Genomic DNA, 18157 nt, shown 5'->3' with positions numbered 1-18157 from the left:
TTCTGATGATACACATGGCACAGGATTATCTTCTGCTATATGCATCAGCAGAGCAGCATTTGCAATTTCACATTACTGATCTGTCAACAGCAGGCATCAAACACAGCTCAGCTCTGCTATGCCTAATAACTACAAGATCCATTGTGGAGGAGGATAGGAGTGTTGAGCTCTGTTGAAAACGCTATTGAAAAAGCCATCATGGTCTACAGATCAGAGAGCTACAGTAATGTAGATGGCTAAAGATAAAATTGGTCACTGGCAGGGGACTGTGCAGGAGCAGTGAGGGCACAGAAGCATAGAATGCATTCTAAAACTATTTATCAAAGGTGGGAGCACGGGAGCAATTAAAATTGATATTTTTGGGGATATACAAGGGGAGAGAACACATTTTGATAGATATGTTAGTGGAATAGCAGAAGCAGATGAAGGTGGTGGCATTTGTTAAGAGACTCAATAAGTGGTGACAGGTTCCCTTTAATGAATTATTCCCGTGATCACAATGTGGTATTATAATAATGTACACATAGATTTATTCATGTGTGTCAATATAACTCATTTTTAAATGATATGCACCTGCACACTGAAATCTAGACATTTTGTAGATATTCTGGCATTAATCATGTCAGCGCTGAGGTTAACATGCTTGAAAGTGATGCAGCCGCCTGTACTTTTATAGATGTGTTCACTATTACCCTTCTGCAAATTCTCACAATACAACTCAATATTATTATTATTGTGACATGCTAGCAAAACGGTTTTCTGCCTGCAAAACACATAGTAATTACTGGGTGGCCATCAATAGTCACATCTACTATATAATCATCTAATTCTGTTTGTCTGTAACAAAAATCCCGCATCGCTGATTGGTCGCGCCAGACGCCCGCGACCAATCAGCGACAGGCACAGTTTTGTCAGTCACAGTGGCATGTAGTTCAGTCATGTTTACTGAACAAGTTCTGTCAGTCACAGTGCCACATAGAACTTGTTCAGTAAACGTGAGTGAACAATGTGGCACTGTGACTGACAACTTGTTCAGTAAACATGACTGAACTATGTGGCACTGTAACTGAGAGAACTTGTTCAGTAATCGTGAGTGAACTGTCAGACACATTGCCACATAGTTCACTCACGATTACTAAACAAGTTCTCTCAGTTACAGTGCCACGTAGTTCAGTCACGTTTACTGAACAAGTTCTGTCAGTCATAGTGCCACATAGTTCACTCACGTTTACTGAACAAGTTCTGTCAGTCACAGTGCCACATAGTTCACTCACGTTTACTGAACAAGTTCTGTCAGTCACAGCGCCACGTAGTTCAGTCACGTTTACTGAATAAGTTCTGTCAGTCACAGTTGCACATAGTTCACTCACGTTTACTTCATAAATAAACTACATACATATTCTAGAATACCCGATGCGTTAGAATCGGGCCACCATCTAGTATAGCATACATGTCTCCCAACAGAGTATCACCACAATTTTTTTTTGATAGCTGGTCTCTCTCCAAATTGGGATATATCGAACCAATAGGAAATGTTAATACTAGGGTTGTACTTCAATGGACAATAAAGGGTAAGTTAATGAGCAAATAGAGTCCAACGTGCTATAGGTTATGAAATTAATATTCAGAAATATGGTGTAGGGTACTGAACAATGGTTGTACCTAACATATTCATGACCAAACTAAAAATGCAAGAAAACTTTCTTCTAGCAGTTTTTGTGGAGTAAAAGTGTCATGAATATGGTCTTCTTTCAACATCCTTTTTACACTATGTTGCCAGTAAACGCTTCCTTTGTAAAATACCCTTTTGTTGCATTCTTCTTTGGATGCAGCTACCCTATGGGGTGCCTGTTTTGACCAATTTTCAGCTCTATAGAGAACATACATCAAGTATAAGTTTATTGCGCAGGTGTTAAAAAAAAAAAAAAATCTTCCAGTCTGCTGTGAGTTGGATAATGTTGTCTGAATGAATTGGGTCTCTCCGTATGAGTGTGTTCTAGTACTGCAGGTGCTTTTCTTTCAGCTCCACAACCCCCTGCTATGTCTTTCAGAAGTTGTTTTCAACCTTTAAAACTAAATGGAAATGCGTCTGCGCCAGTAACACATCGAATATAGAATATAAACATCTTTGTTCTGCGGTTATTGAAAAGTTGTCAGATTGGAATAATAATTCACATTTTGATCTTGAACTCCGTAAAATTCTGCCACATTCATTTAGAAACATTTTCATTGAGTTGTTATTTTTTACTTATGTTGATTAAAATGATTTTAGAATAGTATAATAGTATGGCAGGTTTTTGGCAGAAATCTCAAAATTCTCCCACACTCATTTAGGAAGGATTACTAATTGTCTATCAGTTATTTTAACTCTTGTATTTCTGTTTTACACTTTGAATAAGAATTAAAAAAATAAATAAATAAATAAATCAGCATGCAGGACTCTAATAAAAAAAATATATTAATCCTTAAAATAGGAGAATTCGTAATTATCTTCATCATTATCTTAAAGAGGAGCTTTCACCAAATTTTTCTTATTAAATTGCTCTCAGTTATGGTGGAGGCGTGTCCTTCTTTCCCCTGAATATTGCAGGTTGCTTATGATTGGTCAGCATTATACAGGGAGAAGAGCTATGGTGGAGGCGTGTTCTTCTTTCCCCTGAATATTGTAGTCTGCTTATGATTGGTCAGCATTATACAGGGAGAAGAAGTACACACCACACCACATTATCTGATAATTTTTATTAAATCCAAGTGGGTTAACTCACTAACAGCCAAATACTTTGATTGCTAATATTTCTGTATTGGAGAGAGAAAAAACCTAAAACATTTTATTCCGATATGCAGCTACTATTTTATCGTGTATTATGTTTAACATGAAATATTTAGTGAAAGGTCCATTTTGTTTTTGGAAAAACAAAATCCTCGGTGTCAAATGTAAAACGAAATAAAACAAGCATTTCATAATAAACCACAGACCTAAGTCTTGTTTTTTTCATTAAGGGTCTCCCCCTTGTCTACCATATGTTATGAAATGCTCAAAAATGGGGCAAACTAATGTATGCCAGCACATCAAACTGTGCGGCTCACAGAACCAGCATTAAGGGCTGTAAAATATGCCTGGTATTTAGCTGAAAAGGACATTTGGGAGCCAATATCACTAGAGGGAGCTTAGGAGTTATTATACTACATTAGTTGTATATATTAAACTCTACAAGAAAGTGGGCAGTATCCTCCCACGCTTCCACTAAAGGCGGCTGAAGGAAATCATCATGTCTTCCTTTAAATGCTGAGGATTTGGAGCCATGGATAAGAAAAACAAAGGCCATCTATAAAATTATATGACAAAATTAAATCGGCACAATTTTAAACCTTTAAATTGCAAGATATTAAAAAAGCAGAAAGAGATTTGCCTTAAGGACACGGAAATTGGTTTGACTATTAGCTCCTTCCGTTTTGTAACCAGTATAAATGTACTGGAGTACTCGTTTGTCGAATATGTATTTGACAGGGGTCATGCACATCACAATATCTCTAAAAAGGTTGTCATGGACTAATTTATTCATGATAAGATAGGATATGTCATTTATATAAGATAATTGAATGTCCGGTACTTCCATCGATCATGTTACCAGGTCCATTGGCCACCAGAAATATGCACCGTAAAAGATGGAACATAATAATTCGGTATACTGTGTAGTCTCGATTCTCAGGTACTGCTGCTCGGATTCCATTCACTTCAATAGGAGCTAATCTGTGGAGGTGCCAGTAACCAGCTGATTGGATATTATTGACCTATCCCAAGGTCATCGATATGTTAAATACTCATGTAATAAATCTGGTGAATATGAACTATAAATTATATTTCTTCTGTTATGTGTTGATACTTTTTGGACTTTACTTTCTATAATAAACTTTCCACAGACAGGTCATGATCTTAAAATTATTACTTTTTCCTTACCTTCAGAACAGTCCTGCCCACTGTACCCCTCCTCGCACTCACAGACACCATCCTGGCATTGCCCTCGCCCACTGCAGGCATTCACACACCACATGCGTCCGCAGTCCTCTCCGGCATAACCATCTTGGCATACGCAGGTTCCATTGGCACAACGTCCTTTTCCCAAACAGTCACCTGGGCAGCGGAGCTCTGCACAGCCGATACCGGTGTATGGTTCTTGGCAGACACATTGTCCATCTTGACAGTGCCCATGTGGACTGCATTCCTCTGGGCATAACAGATCTGTACACCACTCCCCTGTGTAGTCTGGCTCACATACACAGATGCCCTCGATACAGGTACCTTTTCCAGAGCAGCCTAGGGGGCACAAGGGTTCTGAACAGTCTTCGCCTCCCCAACCTTGGCTGCATACGCAAGAGTCCAGACTAAAGTTTCCATGTCCGCTGCAAGGAGGTGCAAATTCTGTAAGACCTGTAAAAATGGGAAATAATTATCCTATTTAATTACAGTGTCGCAAAAATAAACAAACAGACTGAATAAACATAATGTCCTATAAAACTGCATACAGAGAACAGAAGAGGCCCTAGAGCAAAGATCAAATGACCTTCTTCACCTATAATTATAGTGCTGGATTTGAGATCTCAGGATAGAAGAACTTGATATTTCTTTAAACCATTACCCTATTTCCATGACCCTTGGGTTCTATTCCCTATCACATGTTTTTTTACATGTCTATTTGGAGAAGAAGCCCTGTAAAGTTCACACAATCTAATAGCTTGGAAGGGCTGAAATAAATGATGGGGCTCTATATAAAGAGGATAAGAGGAGTGATGTTTAGAGGGATGGGGCTGTATACAGAAAAGTTGAGAGGAGTGATGTTTTGCGGGAAAGGGTTGTATATAAAAGCAGAGAAGTAATGTACTGCAGAATCTGACTGTATATAGAGAGAGGGGTAATGTACTGAAGGATGGGGCTCTGTATAGAGGTGAGAGGAATGATGGTTTGCAGGACAGGGCTATATTTAAAGTAGAGGAGTAATGTACTGCAGAATATGACTGTATATAGAGGAGCGGGGTGAGGTACCTCAAGATAATACTATATATAGAGGGGTTGAGAGGAGTGATCGTCTTCAGAATGGTGCTGTATATAGAGGAGGCTGAGAGGAATGATGTGATGCAGGAGGAAGATGTATACAAAGTGTTTGAGAAGGGAGAAGAGTGATGTTCTTGAGTAAGCGGCTGTGTATGGAAGGAATTAGAGGAGTGATGTACTGCATGATTGGGCTGTAAATAAAAGGTCTGAGAGGTATGATGTATTGCAGGATGGGACTTTGTATAGAGGATCTGAGATTTAATTCTGCATATGAGAACAATGGAATGAGAAGATCACACATTGGGGCTCAAACCATGTCAGTTTGGTTTAGAATCAATACATAAATTATATTTGCACAATATAATGCTGCATTTCATAAAAAGATATAACAGAGATAATTAGCTCTTTCATAGTATATAGACGTCATAAATGCATACATACTGGATATTTTAGTATAGTGTTATCTCAAAAACCGGCTTTCTCCTGCTTCTGTGAAAATTACCATTTGGCCTGTAGAATATTACAACAATTGCGTGTTATGCCTGTTCATTTCAAACATCTGTGACATCCTAATCAAAGAAATCCCATCATTTCTCTGTGTTTGCCCTTTCATCACCTTCGGCATTGATTCTCCTGTGTTTGCGATGCTTCTTCTCTCTGCCTGGGATGTTCATCAATACATCCGACTGTTACTTCCTCCGCTACTTAACAATCCACTTTTCCCACTGACCATGGCATCGACCTGCCAACCTTCTTCTTGGGCAACACTGACTGATGTGTAATGAGATTGCAAAGGCTTCATTTCTCAGGTAAGTATTAATTAGCCGACAGTGCGATATTTCCTCACTCTGTTACCTTGGATTGCTCCCCAGGGTGTATTCGAAGCATTTTATACATTTGTTGCTGTCTTTATGTAAATGTAGTCTCCAACCTGTACATTGCATCCATCTCCCTTTCCTCTTACAACTTGTCTCTAAGGAGCTGAATTTGACCCAAATGTGCCTCCTCTATATTCCCGAATCTCAAGAAATTTATCTGTGATCGCAAAGGTTACTGGATGTTCTCCAAGTACCAAGTGTTGTCTTGCCTCCTATTAAAGGGAGGCCAGAGTTGAATAAGTTGGGAATTTGGTACTTATTGCAAGCGGAGGATTCATATAACGCAAAATGAGTTGTCTTTCAACTATTGCTCTCCAGCTGCAGTAGGTCTTCTGGGATTTGTAGTTCTCAAATGGATGAAGAGTCACAGATTGATCAAGTAAATCTTTAGCTTACATTCTTGCTAAGACGTGTACTTTTACAAAAGTGCAAAAGTGCCGTGTCCTTTCGGCTTCTTTTGCTGCATATTTGTAGGGCAAAAGGTTTAACCATGTCCAAAACCAATGCCCAAAGCCAATTATCCATCATTTCAGACATCTATAGTGACTACCAAGATTCTGGCTGCCGCTTGCACCCATTATAGGGAGCTTAGGAGATTTCTGAATACGAAAGGGTATAGATAAGTGAATCAAGCCAAGGGAAATTTAATTTGCTTTAAGTTTTTGCCAAAAATACATATTTGAACAAATCTAAATTTTTTTCAATTTACTATGGACGAGTCCAGCAAAATATTGGAAATTTACTTGAAGACCACTTCCTCAGAGTAACCCTTGACTCTGTCCTGTCCTTCAAACCACACATCCAAGCTCTTTCCTTGTGCTGTTGCCTCCAGCTCAAAAATATTTCCTCAACCCTCAATCTAGTAAATTGCTTGTGCAAGCCCTCATCATCCCCCGCCTTGACTACTGCGACATCCTCCTCTGTGGCATCTCTTATAACTCTCTCGCACCTCTTAAGTCCGTCCTTAACTATGTTGCCCAATGAATTCATCTCCCTCCTCGCTACTCCTCCGCTTCTCCCCTCTGCAAATCTCTTCACTGGCTCCCATTCCCTCAGTGTATCCAGTTCAAATTACTAATACTGACCTACAAAGCCATCCATAACCTGTCTCCTCCATATATCTCTGAACTAATCTCCCGATATCTTTCCTCACTTAATCTCGGGTCCTCCAAAAATCTCCTTTTAGCCTCCACACTTATTAGTTCCTCACCCCATTGCCTCGAAGACTTCTCCCAAATATCCCTCATCCTCTGGAATTCTGTGCTCCAACACGTCCAACTATCAACCATATTCGGCTCCTTTGGACGGAACTTGCTGCAACCACCCAACCTATTGTCTCTGTCCCCGTCATCCTGTAGAATGTAAGCCCACAAGGGCAGGGTCCTCGCCCCTCTGTATCAGTCCGTCATTGTTAGTTTGCTTACTGTAAGTGATATCTGTAATTTGTATGGAACCCCTTCTCCTGTACAGCACCATGGAATCAATGGTGCTATATAAATAAATAATAATAATGTGTATTACTGAATTCAAAGTATTAAAGGGATTTTTTGGTCTTACGCTACAAGTCTGCAGTCACGCTATATGATGCTGGAAGCGGACAGACATGTGACCGCAATATGTATAATCTCGGCCACATTCCGACTAGATGAGTGCGACCTGTAACAACTCTGCTGGCATCACGGCATGGCCTCACATCTCTCACACTATCTTACCCACTGCTCCAGGCCATGATGTGGTTTCTGTTTCATGCCAGCTCCATGTTCTGTGTCTCTGCTCTCTGCATGCCTCATGGCTATGTGTATTGGGGGCCGGCGCCTGAACTCTCTTGTTCTTATAGGAATCAGGTGCACCTGTCTAATCAGTTCCTGACCAATTGCCAAGAGGCCTCCTGTCTATAGTGCAGCTCCACCCTGTGGTCTGGGCCTGTGCAATGTGTTAGCTCAGTTTGTTTCTTGCTTCTGAGTTTACCAGGTCCTGCTCTGAGTTTCTCTCTCTCTGGAGGCTTTTCTCTTTGCTATTGCCTTGTTCTTGTAGTCCGCCCTCCAGGAGGCAGAATATCCTGGTCCCTGTGTCTTTGTCCCTGTGTCTTGTTCCATTGCCTTGTCTGTGCTTAGTCTTATCTCGGTCTCCTTGTCTGTGGCTTCCTTCCCTGCTGTGTCCTTCCTTGTGTTCTCAGTGTGCTTACACTCCGCACTCTTGCGGCTCTGCCTGCTCTGTATCTTGGTAGCTTTACCACTGCTCCACACTCCTGCGGTTCTGCTCCGTTCTACTCTGCTCCGCTCCCGTTGCTGCAGAAACCTCTTTCTGCAGTTCCTCTCTGCAATTCTTGCGGTTCCACTCTGCTTAGCTTCTGCAGTATCTCTTGCTGCAGCTTCTCTCCACATTCTTTGTGGCTCTGCTCAGCTTTTGTTGCTACGCTATCTCTTGCTGCTTTTCCACTCCTATCTGCAGTCTTGCACTCCTCTCCTGTGTGAACAGGTCCCTACCTGTTTCTTCATACCTCATTCCTTTCTGCTTGTTTCCTTTCCTGCACCTCCTGTGTGAACAGGTCCCTACCTGTTCCTTCATATTTCATATCTGTTCCTGCACCTCCAGTGTGAACAGGTCCCTACCTGTTCCTCCAAACTACATATCTGTACCTGCACCTCCAGTGTGAACAGGTCCTTACCTGTTCCTTCATATACCACATCAACCAATCCTGTGTTCCTGCCAGTCCTGCCGTTCCTGCCCTGCCTTCTAGTCCTGTGTTCTCTGCAGTGCCTCCCAATCCTGTGTTCCTGCCGTTCCTGCCCTACCTTCCAGTCCTGTGTTCCTGCTGTCCTAGCCAGTCCTGTGTTCTCTGCCATGTCTCTGCCAGCCTACTCGTCTGAGTTCCAGCCGTGCTCTTCTGCCAGTCCTGCCTAATGCCCGCACCAATCCTGGTGTTCCTGTCTCCCAAGTGGGATCAGCAGTCACAGCCAGACACCACCCTGGAGTAGCACCTGGCAGCTGCCTGCTGCACAAGCCTGTCCTCACCATCAGAGGCTCCAGTGAAAACCCAGGCAGCTGTCAAAGTCACGCCCCTTCCAGGGTAGTCTTGTTTGTGGCACAGTGGGGCCACAAACCCCCCGAGCTCACGCCCACCAGTCAGGGCGTGAGCGTGACACGACCTCACTCAATGCAAGTGTATTGAGCAAGGCTGGAAACAGTCTAGTCAGAATGTGGCCCGGGAGTATGCATATTGCGGTCACATGACTGCCTGCTCCCAGTGGCAGAGAATCTTCACAGCACGCAATGTGAGGATTCAAAAGTCTGCAGTCACATACAGTGACAGCAGACCTGTAACTAAAGACTGGACAACCCCTTTAATTAAAATGCAAAAACGCCAAAATTCCCACCAGTTGTGGAATCATACGGACAAAATATTATCATTTAGGCCCCTTTCACACATCAGTTTTTTGCCGTCAGTCACAATCCGTTGGCTTGACGCAGATTGTGCGGATCCAACTAGTAGATCTGGCTAACTGGATCCTAAAAAAATCGGAGCATGCTCAGTTTAAAAAAAACAGAATCCGTCGCCGGATTCCGTCATTTGACGGATCCAGCGCCCATAGGCTTCCATTCGAGCAAACGACGGACGGCGAAGGATCCGTTACTGTCCGTTTTTTCGATGTACACAAAAAACATTACTTTGTCCGTTGTCTCCCGCCACCGGACAAACAATTTTCAACTGATCCGGCGAACGACGGATGAAACATGAAGCCATTCGTCGCTAATACAAGTCTATGAGAAAAAAAAAAAACGGATCCAGTGGCATAAAAATTTGACGGATTGCGACTGATAGCAAAAAACTGATGTGTGAAAGGGGCCTTACTGAGGTATTCCAGTAATGGCAAGTTGCTGAATATGTGATGATTGAGAACGAATTTATTGGTGAGAGTGTGAACTAATCACCAAAACAGTGGTCCCAAGTAGCCGTAATTAATGGCACAATGACTTTGCATGTGCACTGCATTTATATTTGATCTCTATGGGACTGATGGAGACAGCCCAATACTGCATCAGTCCCATATACTTCAAGTGGGGCGGGCGTGAACATGCACGTTTAATAAACTAATAAAACAGTACATGCATGCAGAGGGTTTGGTGCTCAATATCAGAAAAAATAGAGCTCTGACTGCTATGCAAATAACATTAAAGTGAATCTGTCACCAGATTTTGCTACCTGAGAGCAGCATAATGTAGCTACAGAGTCCCTTATTTCAGTGATGTCATATTAGGCTGCTTGCTGTAGTTTTGATAAAATCACTGTTTTATCAGCAGGAAATTATCGTTAGGGGACTAATAAAGCTTTTTCCATGTAATCCTCGATATTCTTGAGCTCTATATTATCCCGCCCCATCACTGGTTGGCATATTTCTGTATACACTGTACATGGGCAGAAAGCTGCCAGTGGTCTGTAAGGCTACTTTCACACTGGCGTTGTTTTGAATACGTCGCAATGCGTCGTTTAGGGGAAAAAACGCATCCTGCAAAGTTGTTTGCAGGATGCGTTTTTGCCCCACAGAGTAACATTACCGATGCATTGCGACGTATTGACACACGTCGCAACCATCGTGCGACAGTCGCGCCGTGTTGTGGCGGACCGCCGGGAGCACAAAACGTTAAATGTAACGTTTTTTGCTGCCGACGGACTGCTTTTCCGACCGCGCATGCACGGCCGGAACTCCACCCCCACCTCCCCGCACCTCACAATGGGGCAGCGGATGCGCCGGAGAAATGCATCCGCTGCACCCGTTGTGCGGTGCATCAAACGCTAGCGTCGGAATCTCGGCCCGACGCAATGTGACAGGCCGAATCCGACGCTAGTGTGAAAGTAGCCTAAGGCTATACAGAGCTCAGCATTTAGAAAACTGGTAAATTGGTAGCAAAAAAAAAAAAACAGTGGCTTTATCAAAATGACAGCAAGAAGCCAAGTAAGTGACACATTGCTGCAATCAGGGTCTCTTTCCTTACAGGATGCTGCTCCCAGATGGGAATCCTGACAGATTCCATTTAAAAAGATAGTATATTTTTATGTCATTTTTATATTTCTTTCTTTTATCCTGGTATTGAGAGGAAAATATAAAGGAAGAAAAAGAAAATACATTTCAATTTTTCACAACTCTTCATTTTTTTTTATGACCACAATGGGCTAATATTTTTTTTCCCTCATGTCATTCCTGCTTCCATAGAAATTAATTTTATATGTTGAACATAAGGACCTCTTAATGAGACGGAGCTAAAAGCAACAGCAATTTGTATGACTTTTTTTTTTTTTACTTATATTATTTCTTGTTTTTTATATTTATTTTTCATTTATTTCACACATATCGTAATAATGTCATAAAACACCCTGAGGGCTGAACAAAAACTTTGTGACTTTTGGTGTTTTAACACTAGTTTCAATTAGTGCACATACACTTAAAAGGGTTGTCGGGTCCGAAGCTACAAGTCTGCAGTCACTGCACGCTGTAAGTTCTCGTGCACACATTCAGTATTTAGTGACTTTTTTTACACAGTATTTGTTTTTTAGTACAGTATTTGTCAGCCAAAACCAGGATTGGAAGAATCAGAGGAAAAATATAATAGAAAGTCACCACTTCTGTATTTATCACCCACTCCTGGTTTTGGCTTACAAATACTGAGGTAAAAAACTGACCAAATAATGAATGTGTGACCATGGCCTAAGAGAGATGCTGCTGACCAATTAGGCCACGTTCACACGTTGACTATTTGGTGAGTTTTTTACCTCAGTATTTGCAGGTCACCACTGCTGTATTTATCACCTACTCCTGGTTTTGGCTTACAAATACTGAGGTAAAATACTGAGCAAATATTGAATGTGTGAACGTGGCCTAAGTATGCCCAGCGTCAGTGCTGGAAGTGGGTGGTCGTGTGACTGCTAGTATGTGATATGTATACTCCCGGTCACATTGAAATCACAGTGATATATTTCAACATTGGTGGATTGATTTCCTATGGTGTGACCTGTGACATACTGCTACAGAGTCACAAATCTTTCCAAATGTCTTGAATTTTATGTCACTGGTCTCACGGGACTCATCTGTCATAGACTTCAATGCAAGTCGCAAGCAACAAATGTGCGGCTTACCTGCAAAAATACGGTAGTCACTCGACAGCCAAGTTGCACAGATGTTCGTGTCGCTTGACTTTTCGGAGAATTGCTGTCGCGCAACATATGTTGCTGTATAGCCTAAAGGGAAAATTCAGCCCCATGGCTGCCCGGCAGGGCTGATATGGATTAGTTAGGACCCAGCAGTCTCCCAGTATCAGGTGAGCATTTGCTGGTCTGAAGGAAGCGCTGTTAGCAGGATTGTACTGATCCGACAGTTGGACCCTCCACAGTTCAGAACCGGGGTAGTACAGCTAGTGTTGCTGTAAAAAGCCTTAGATGACTGATATTTGCAATGCACAGGGCCTGAATAGCTCAAATTTAGCTTTTAGCTCTTCTTGTAACTTATTACTGAAGGAGAAGTCTTCCAGCACTGCGGCACAGGGAGGAGAAGCTGCTAATGACTGATTCATCTGTGCTGCTCAAGACTCGTAAGTGAAATTCATTATTGCACTTACATTTTTTTATTGTCCAGTTTTTGGTGTTTTTTTGCCTGTTTTTTTATTTGCACCCAATTTTTCCCTAAATTTGTACCTATAAAAAATTTTTTTTTTTTTTTAAATATATATAATGTTTGTCATTTTGGATATAGTGTTGGTGTTTACAGACATTTTTAGTTCTCAGAAATTTAAAGCCTTTATTAATTGCATCTTATTAAAAATTTCCAACAATTTTTCATAAATGCACTCCAGTCCCTCTCCTGGAGGGAGATATTTATAATGTCTCACACTAGTTGCATACATTTTGTGACACGTAATGGAACGGGTGACTTTATTGCACAAAAAGAGGTTAAAGGAAAAAATTTTTTATTTTGCACAAGTTGCAAAAAGCTAAAGAAAAACTACAAGACAAAGAAAATAACAAGTGACTTAAAAACGACACAATCGTATAATATAATGATTTTTATCACCAGATCTGTGTGCACCAGGACGCATAAGTCATGGTATTTTGGGCTCATTTAGACCTCAGTTACACAGCTGGCATCTGCCTGTAACATCACCTGCATGCTCCAATCACGGCATTTTATCCATTTAAATGCAGCTGATAATTACTGACAATGGCATTTTAAGCATCAGGATTTAAAGGTGCCGATGGCTGTTGTGGGCCTGCTGAAAACCCCCATCTTGGTACTCCTGTGAAGTTTAGCCATAGCTTGAGTTTCATGGGTCACTATCATTTACGCTATGTGTCGCAATACTGTGGTATTACAGGATATAGACCATGTGATCACAGGTTAAACTCTCCAAGGAAACTAAAAAAATAAAGGAAGAAATATATATATATATTTTTTTAAATAATCTAGACTTTGCTAGTATGCTGCTATTATGTGTTTAATTTGTATTGATTGAAATTGGAGTCCTTAACAAAAAATAGCAGAAACGTAAGAACAGGCGCATCATATTTTGCAACCTGAGACAATTATCTATGGAAGAGTGGACCAAGATAAGTTTTCAGCAGATGAACACAAACAGAAGGGTTTGGCCTCATTCAGACATCACTGATTTTTCTTGCACGCAAAAATTGGTCTGAATTTCATCAGTATTTTTGTTTCATTAGAGTTTGGTGAGTTTCAGTTTTTACTATCAGAGTTAGCTCTGAGTTTCATCAGTTTTTCTCGAATGAAGAGCAAAAAATTGGTGGAGTTTTTCATGCAAGAATGGCATCTTAGGCGATGTTCACACGTCGTGGAGTCGTGTGCGGATTTTTCCGCACCATTTTTGAAGATTTACTGCGGATTTCCAGCGGTTTTTGTGTGGATTCCACATGTGGTTTTACACGTGCGGATTCCTATACAGGAGCAGGTGCAAAACGTTGCGTAATCTGCACAAAGAATTGACATGCTGCAGAAAAAACGCAGCATTTCCACGCGGTATTTTCCACACCATGTGCACTGCGGACTTGGTTTTCCATAGGTTTACATGGTACTGTAAACCTGATGGAAAACTGCTGCGAATCCGCAGCGGCCAATCCGCAACGTGTGCACATAAGTATTGTCCGATTTTTTTTTTTTTTTTATTTTTTTTATTTTTTTTTATACATGGATCCATAGACTTGCATTGGCAAATTTGATATCAAAATTGGACATGTCGGTGAAGACCACACAGTCTGAAAAATGACACAGATATGTGCACAGCCCTATTGACTGTAATGGGAGAAAAACTGAAGTCTGAATAAGATCTTAGTCAGTGAAAAATAATTGGCTATTTGTTTACTGCATATGTCTTAGGCCGGGATCACACATGCGAGAAACACGTCCGTGTCTCGCATGTGAAATCCAAGCTCTGGCGCCGGCACTGTGGAGCGGAGCGTGCGGCCGCATAGCAACACATGGAGCTGCACACTCCGCTCCCAAGTGCCGGCGCCAGAGCTTGGATTTCACATGCGAGACACGGACGTGTTTCTCGCATGTGTGATCCCGGCCTTAGCGTTCACTCCGATGTCTGTTTTTTTTCTTGTATGTAAAACAGTCCTAGTTTCATCAGTGATTTTGGTTAGTGTCATCGGAGTTTGGTCAGAGTTTCATCAGCTTTTCTCAAAAGAAAAAAAAAGGTTCTCCTATTAATCAGTCCATGAAAAACAGACAGCACATGCATGGCATCCAAGTGTTGTCCGATATTTTTTTTTTTATTCATGGTTCCATAGACTTGCCTTGTCAAGTTTCATCCTACCCTCTGATGAATATTGGATGATTTTACGCAGATGGCTCGATCTGACCAAAAATTGGACATAGACTATCATAGGTACGGCTTCTATCTGTGAAAACCAGACATCAGAATAAGCCCTTACTGACCTGGCATTCACAAAATGAATGGGTGTAGATTGGGATAATTGTCACCCATGTCTCAGCATTTAATTGTCATCCATGTCTCAGCATTTAACCTTTGCTTCATATTATGGCTAAATTTATTATTATGAGACTGTCAAAATGCTAAACTCATTAAGTTCTACTTGGCATTATTTTCTACCAGCATCACTGTCCATTGATCTTCATGCAGCAAAATAATCCTTAAGGCACGTTTAATAGTGTTGAGCATTCCGATACCGCAAGTATCGGGTATCGGCCGATACTTGCGGTATCGGAATTCCGATACCGAGATCCGATATTTTTGTGATATCGGGTATCGGTATCGGAAGTGTAAAATAAAGAATTAAAATAAAAAATATTGTTATATTCACCTCTCCGGCGGCCCCTGGACATCAGCGGGAGGATCCGGCGTCCGGCACGGCTTCTTTCTTCAAAATGCGCGCCTTTAGGACCTGTGGTATGACGTCCCGGCTTCTGATTGGTCGCGTGGCGGTCACATGGGCGGCACGCGACCAATCAGAAGCCGGGACGTCATTCCACAGGTCCTAAAGGCGCGCATTTTGAAGAAAGAAGCCGTGCCGGACGCCGGATCCTCCTGCTGATGTCCAGGGGCCGCCGGAGAGGTGAATATAACAATATTTTTTATTTTAATTCTTTATTTTACACTTTAATATGGATCCCAGGGCCTGAAGGAGAGTTTCCTCTCCTTCAGACCCTGGGATCCATGAGGATACATTCCGATACTTGATGTCCCATTGACTTGTATTGGTATCGGATATCGGTATCGGCGATATCCGATACTTTTCGGGTATCGGCCGATACTATCCGATACCGATACTTTCAAGTATCGGACGGTATCGCTCAACACTAACGTTTAAGCAAACAAACGCTGCTGCCGGCGCCCCCTGAATGGTGTCCTCTTCCTCCTCCATGCAGGGACGCTAGCTTACTTAATTTTTTGTGTTGTGTTTGTAAAATGAATGTTTTCAAAATAGGAAATCATGTCATTGTCATTTTTAATTGAATATTGGGACGCCCTAAAATGAAAATGTCTAATTTGGCAAGTAATGGGTTAAATTAGTAAGTAATATATCTTTCTGATATGGCTCACAACTGAAAGGTGCTCGCTCTTAAGGTACCGTCACACTAGACGATATCGCTAGCGATCCGTGACGTTGCAGCGTCCTCGCTAGCGATATCGTCCAGTGTGACAGGCAGCAGCGATCAGGCCCCTGCTGTGCTGTCGCTGGTCGGGGAAGAAAGTCCAGAACTTTATTTCGTCGCTGGACTCCCCGCAGACATCGCTGAATCGGCGTGTGTGACACCGATTCAGCGATGTCTTTGCTGGTAACCAGGGTAAACATCGGGTTACTAAGCGCAGAGCCACGCTTAGTAACCCGATGTTTACCCTGGTTACCATCGTTAAAGTAAAAAAAACAAACGCTACATACTTACTTACCGCTGTCTGTCCCCGGCGCTCAGCTTCTCTGCACTCCTCCTGTACTGGCTGTGAGCACAGCGGCCGGAAAGCAGAGCGGTGACGTCACCGCTCTGCTTTCCGGCTGCCCGGCGCTCACAGCCAGAGCAGAGAAGCACAGCGCCGGGGACAGACAGCGGTAGGTAAGTATGTAGCGTTTGTTTTTTTTTACTTTAACGATGGTAACCAGGGTAAACATCGGGTTACTAAGCGCGGCCCTGCGCTTAGTTACCCGATGTTTACCCTAGTTACCGGGGACCTCGGGATCGTTGGTCGCTGGAGAGCGGTCTGTGTGACAGCTCTCCAGCGACCAAACAGCGACGCTGCAGCGATCCGGATCGTTGTCGGTATCGCTGCAGCGTCGCTTAGTGTGACGGTACCTTTAAGCTACAATTTTAGTTAAGAACAGGTAATTTTTGTGTCCAAAACAAGACAGTGAGAGTTTTGTGTGTGAAGGGGGCTGGCTGATTTGAATAGCTAAGTCATGGTTTTGTCATTGAAATGAACCGGTCAGTCAGCGCCATTCACCCACAGGAACTGCAGTCTTGGGTAAAAAAAAAGCCAAAAGAGAACCTGCCAGGACCCAGGATTGAAGATTGAAAGATTCAGGTGACTCATTCAGACATACGGTAAGTGAATTTAAATTTTATTTTTTAAGCAAGGAATAGTCGTTTTTGAGTCTGTGAATGTAACTAAAGGTCTGTCGACAAACGAGAGTAGATCACATTGAATTCAAAACACCAATAATTTAGTTATTGAGAAGAAGTGAAGCTTCTCATCTTGCTGTCTCTCTGCACAGTGGATGTCAGGAAAAGTTTTACCTTGTGGTTGAGATTTTTGTCAAAATTCCCCAAATGTTGAAAAAGGAAAAAAAAATTCTAGTTTTTTTTTTTTTTTTTTTTTTTTTAAATAAATATCGCACCGCAATTCTAAATATATCAACATTGCAATGCCCATAAAACATTCTCACCTGTGGCCTCTGCATCTTGACATCCTCTTTCATTACACCGCTCCTGAAGTAACATCACCTCCCTTTCCAGAGCTTCGATCCTACTCAGAAGATGCTGCACTGACTGCGGGGCTGTATAGCACTGACATAACCTCTGCGGGACACGAATACTGTGCGTAAAGGTGATCTGGCTCCCAGAATCTGGAGTATTCTCCGTCTGCTGAGAAACCCAGCTCGCTTCCTCCGGAGACTCTGGTTCCATTGTGCATGGGAATCCAAGGGGAACGTTGAAATTGTAGACATGATTAAATACTAGCGGCTGGTGCCTGGTACTGGATCCTGTTAGATTGACGCCATCTCTGGCAGAAAGTTGCATCCCTGGTGTCTGGCTGGCGGCCACTTCAGCAAAGCACTTCGAGTGTTCGAGTATACAAACGAGCACGATGAGGTGTACTCCAACCTGTAGTGGACCGAGGATGCTCCTTGCTCCATCGCTCCCCATCTTCTCCAGCAAAGAGTATACAGCCAGGGACCAATGGTCTGCCAAAATGAAGAAAATATATATTAGATCATGAGGAGTGACGTTATATAAAGATAATAATATAGAAGTTATAAATCATCCATGTAATGGAATAATTAGCAATTTTGAGATGTTTTACCACTTATTCAAGTGGTTTCTTTGATTCTTTCCTTGGGGAAAGCTCTTCAACATTTTTACCTTGGTTGAGATTTGTCAGCTCGAAATCTATAGAGGGTCATGTATCAAATAACTACAATTTCAAGATAAATCGAGTTAGTTTTGATGTGGTTTCTATTACAATTAACTAATTATTAGATATCAAT

General features: G+C 42.0%; 1 protein-coding gene across 1 annotated transcript in view; it reads right to left on the bottom strand.

Moving 5' to 3' along the window:
* The window catches only part of LOC138648241 (tenascin-R-like), a 467927-nt gene that overhangs the window by 209427 nt on the left and 240343 nt on the right, over positions 1–18157 (bottom strand). Inside the window, exons 2-3 of the mRNA XM_069737805.1 lie at positions 17336–17854; positions 3959–4429 (exon numbers count right to left, since the gene is read on the bottom strand). Of these exons, the coding sequence (XP_069593906.1) occupies positions 3959–4429; positions 17336–17816 (952 nt within the window). The 5' untranslated portion in view covers positions 17817–17854. The remainder of the gene's footprint in view (positions 1–3958; positions 4430–17335; positions 17855–18157) is intronic.

This window comes from Ranitomeya imitator, chromosome 8, assembly GCF_032444005.1.
Source record: "Ranitomeya imitator isolate aRanImi1 chromosome 8, aRanImi1.pri, whole genome shotgun sequence".
Lineage (NCBI taxonomy): Eukaryota > Metazoa > Chordata > Amphibia > Anura > Dendrobatidae > Ranitomeya > Ranitomeya imitator.
The sequence above is the reverse complement of the archived record's forward strand: the minus strand, read 5'-3'. Positions and strand labels throughout refer to the sequence as shown.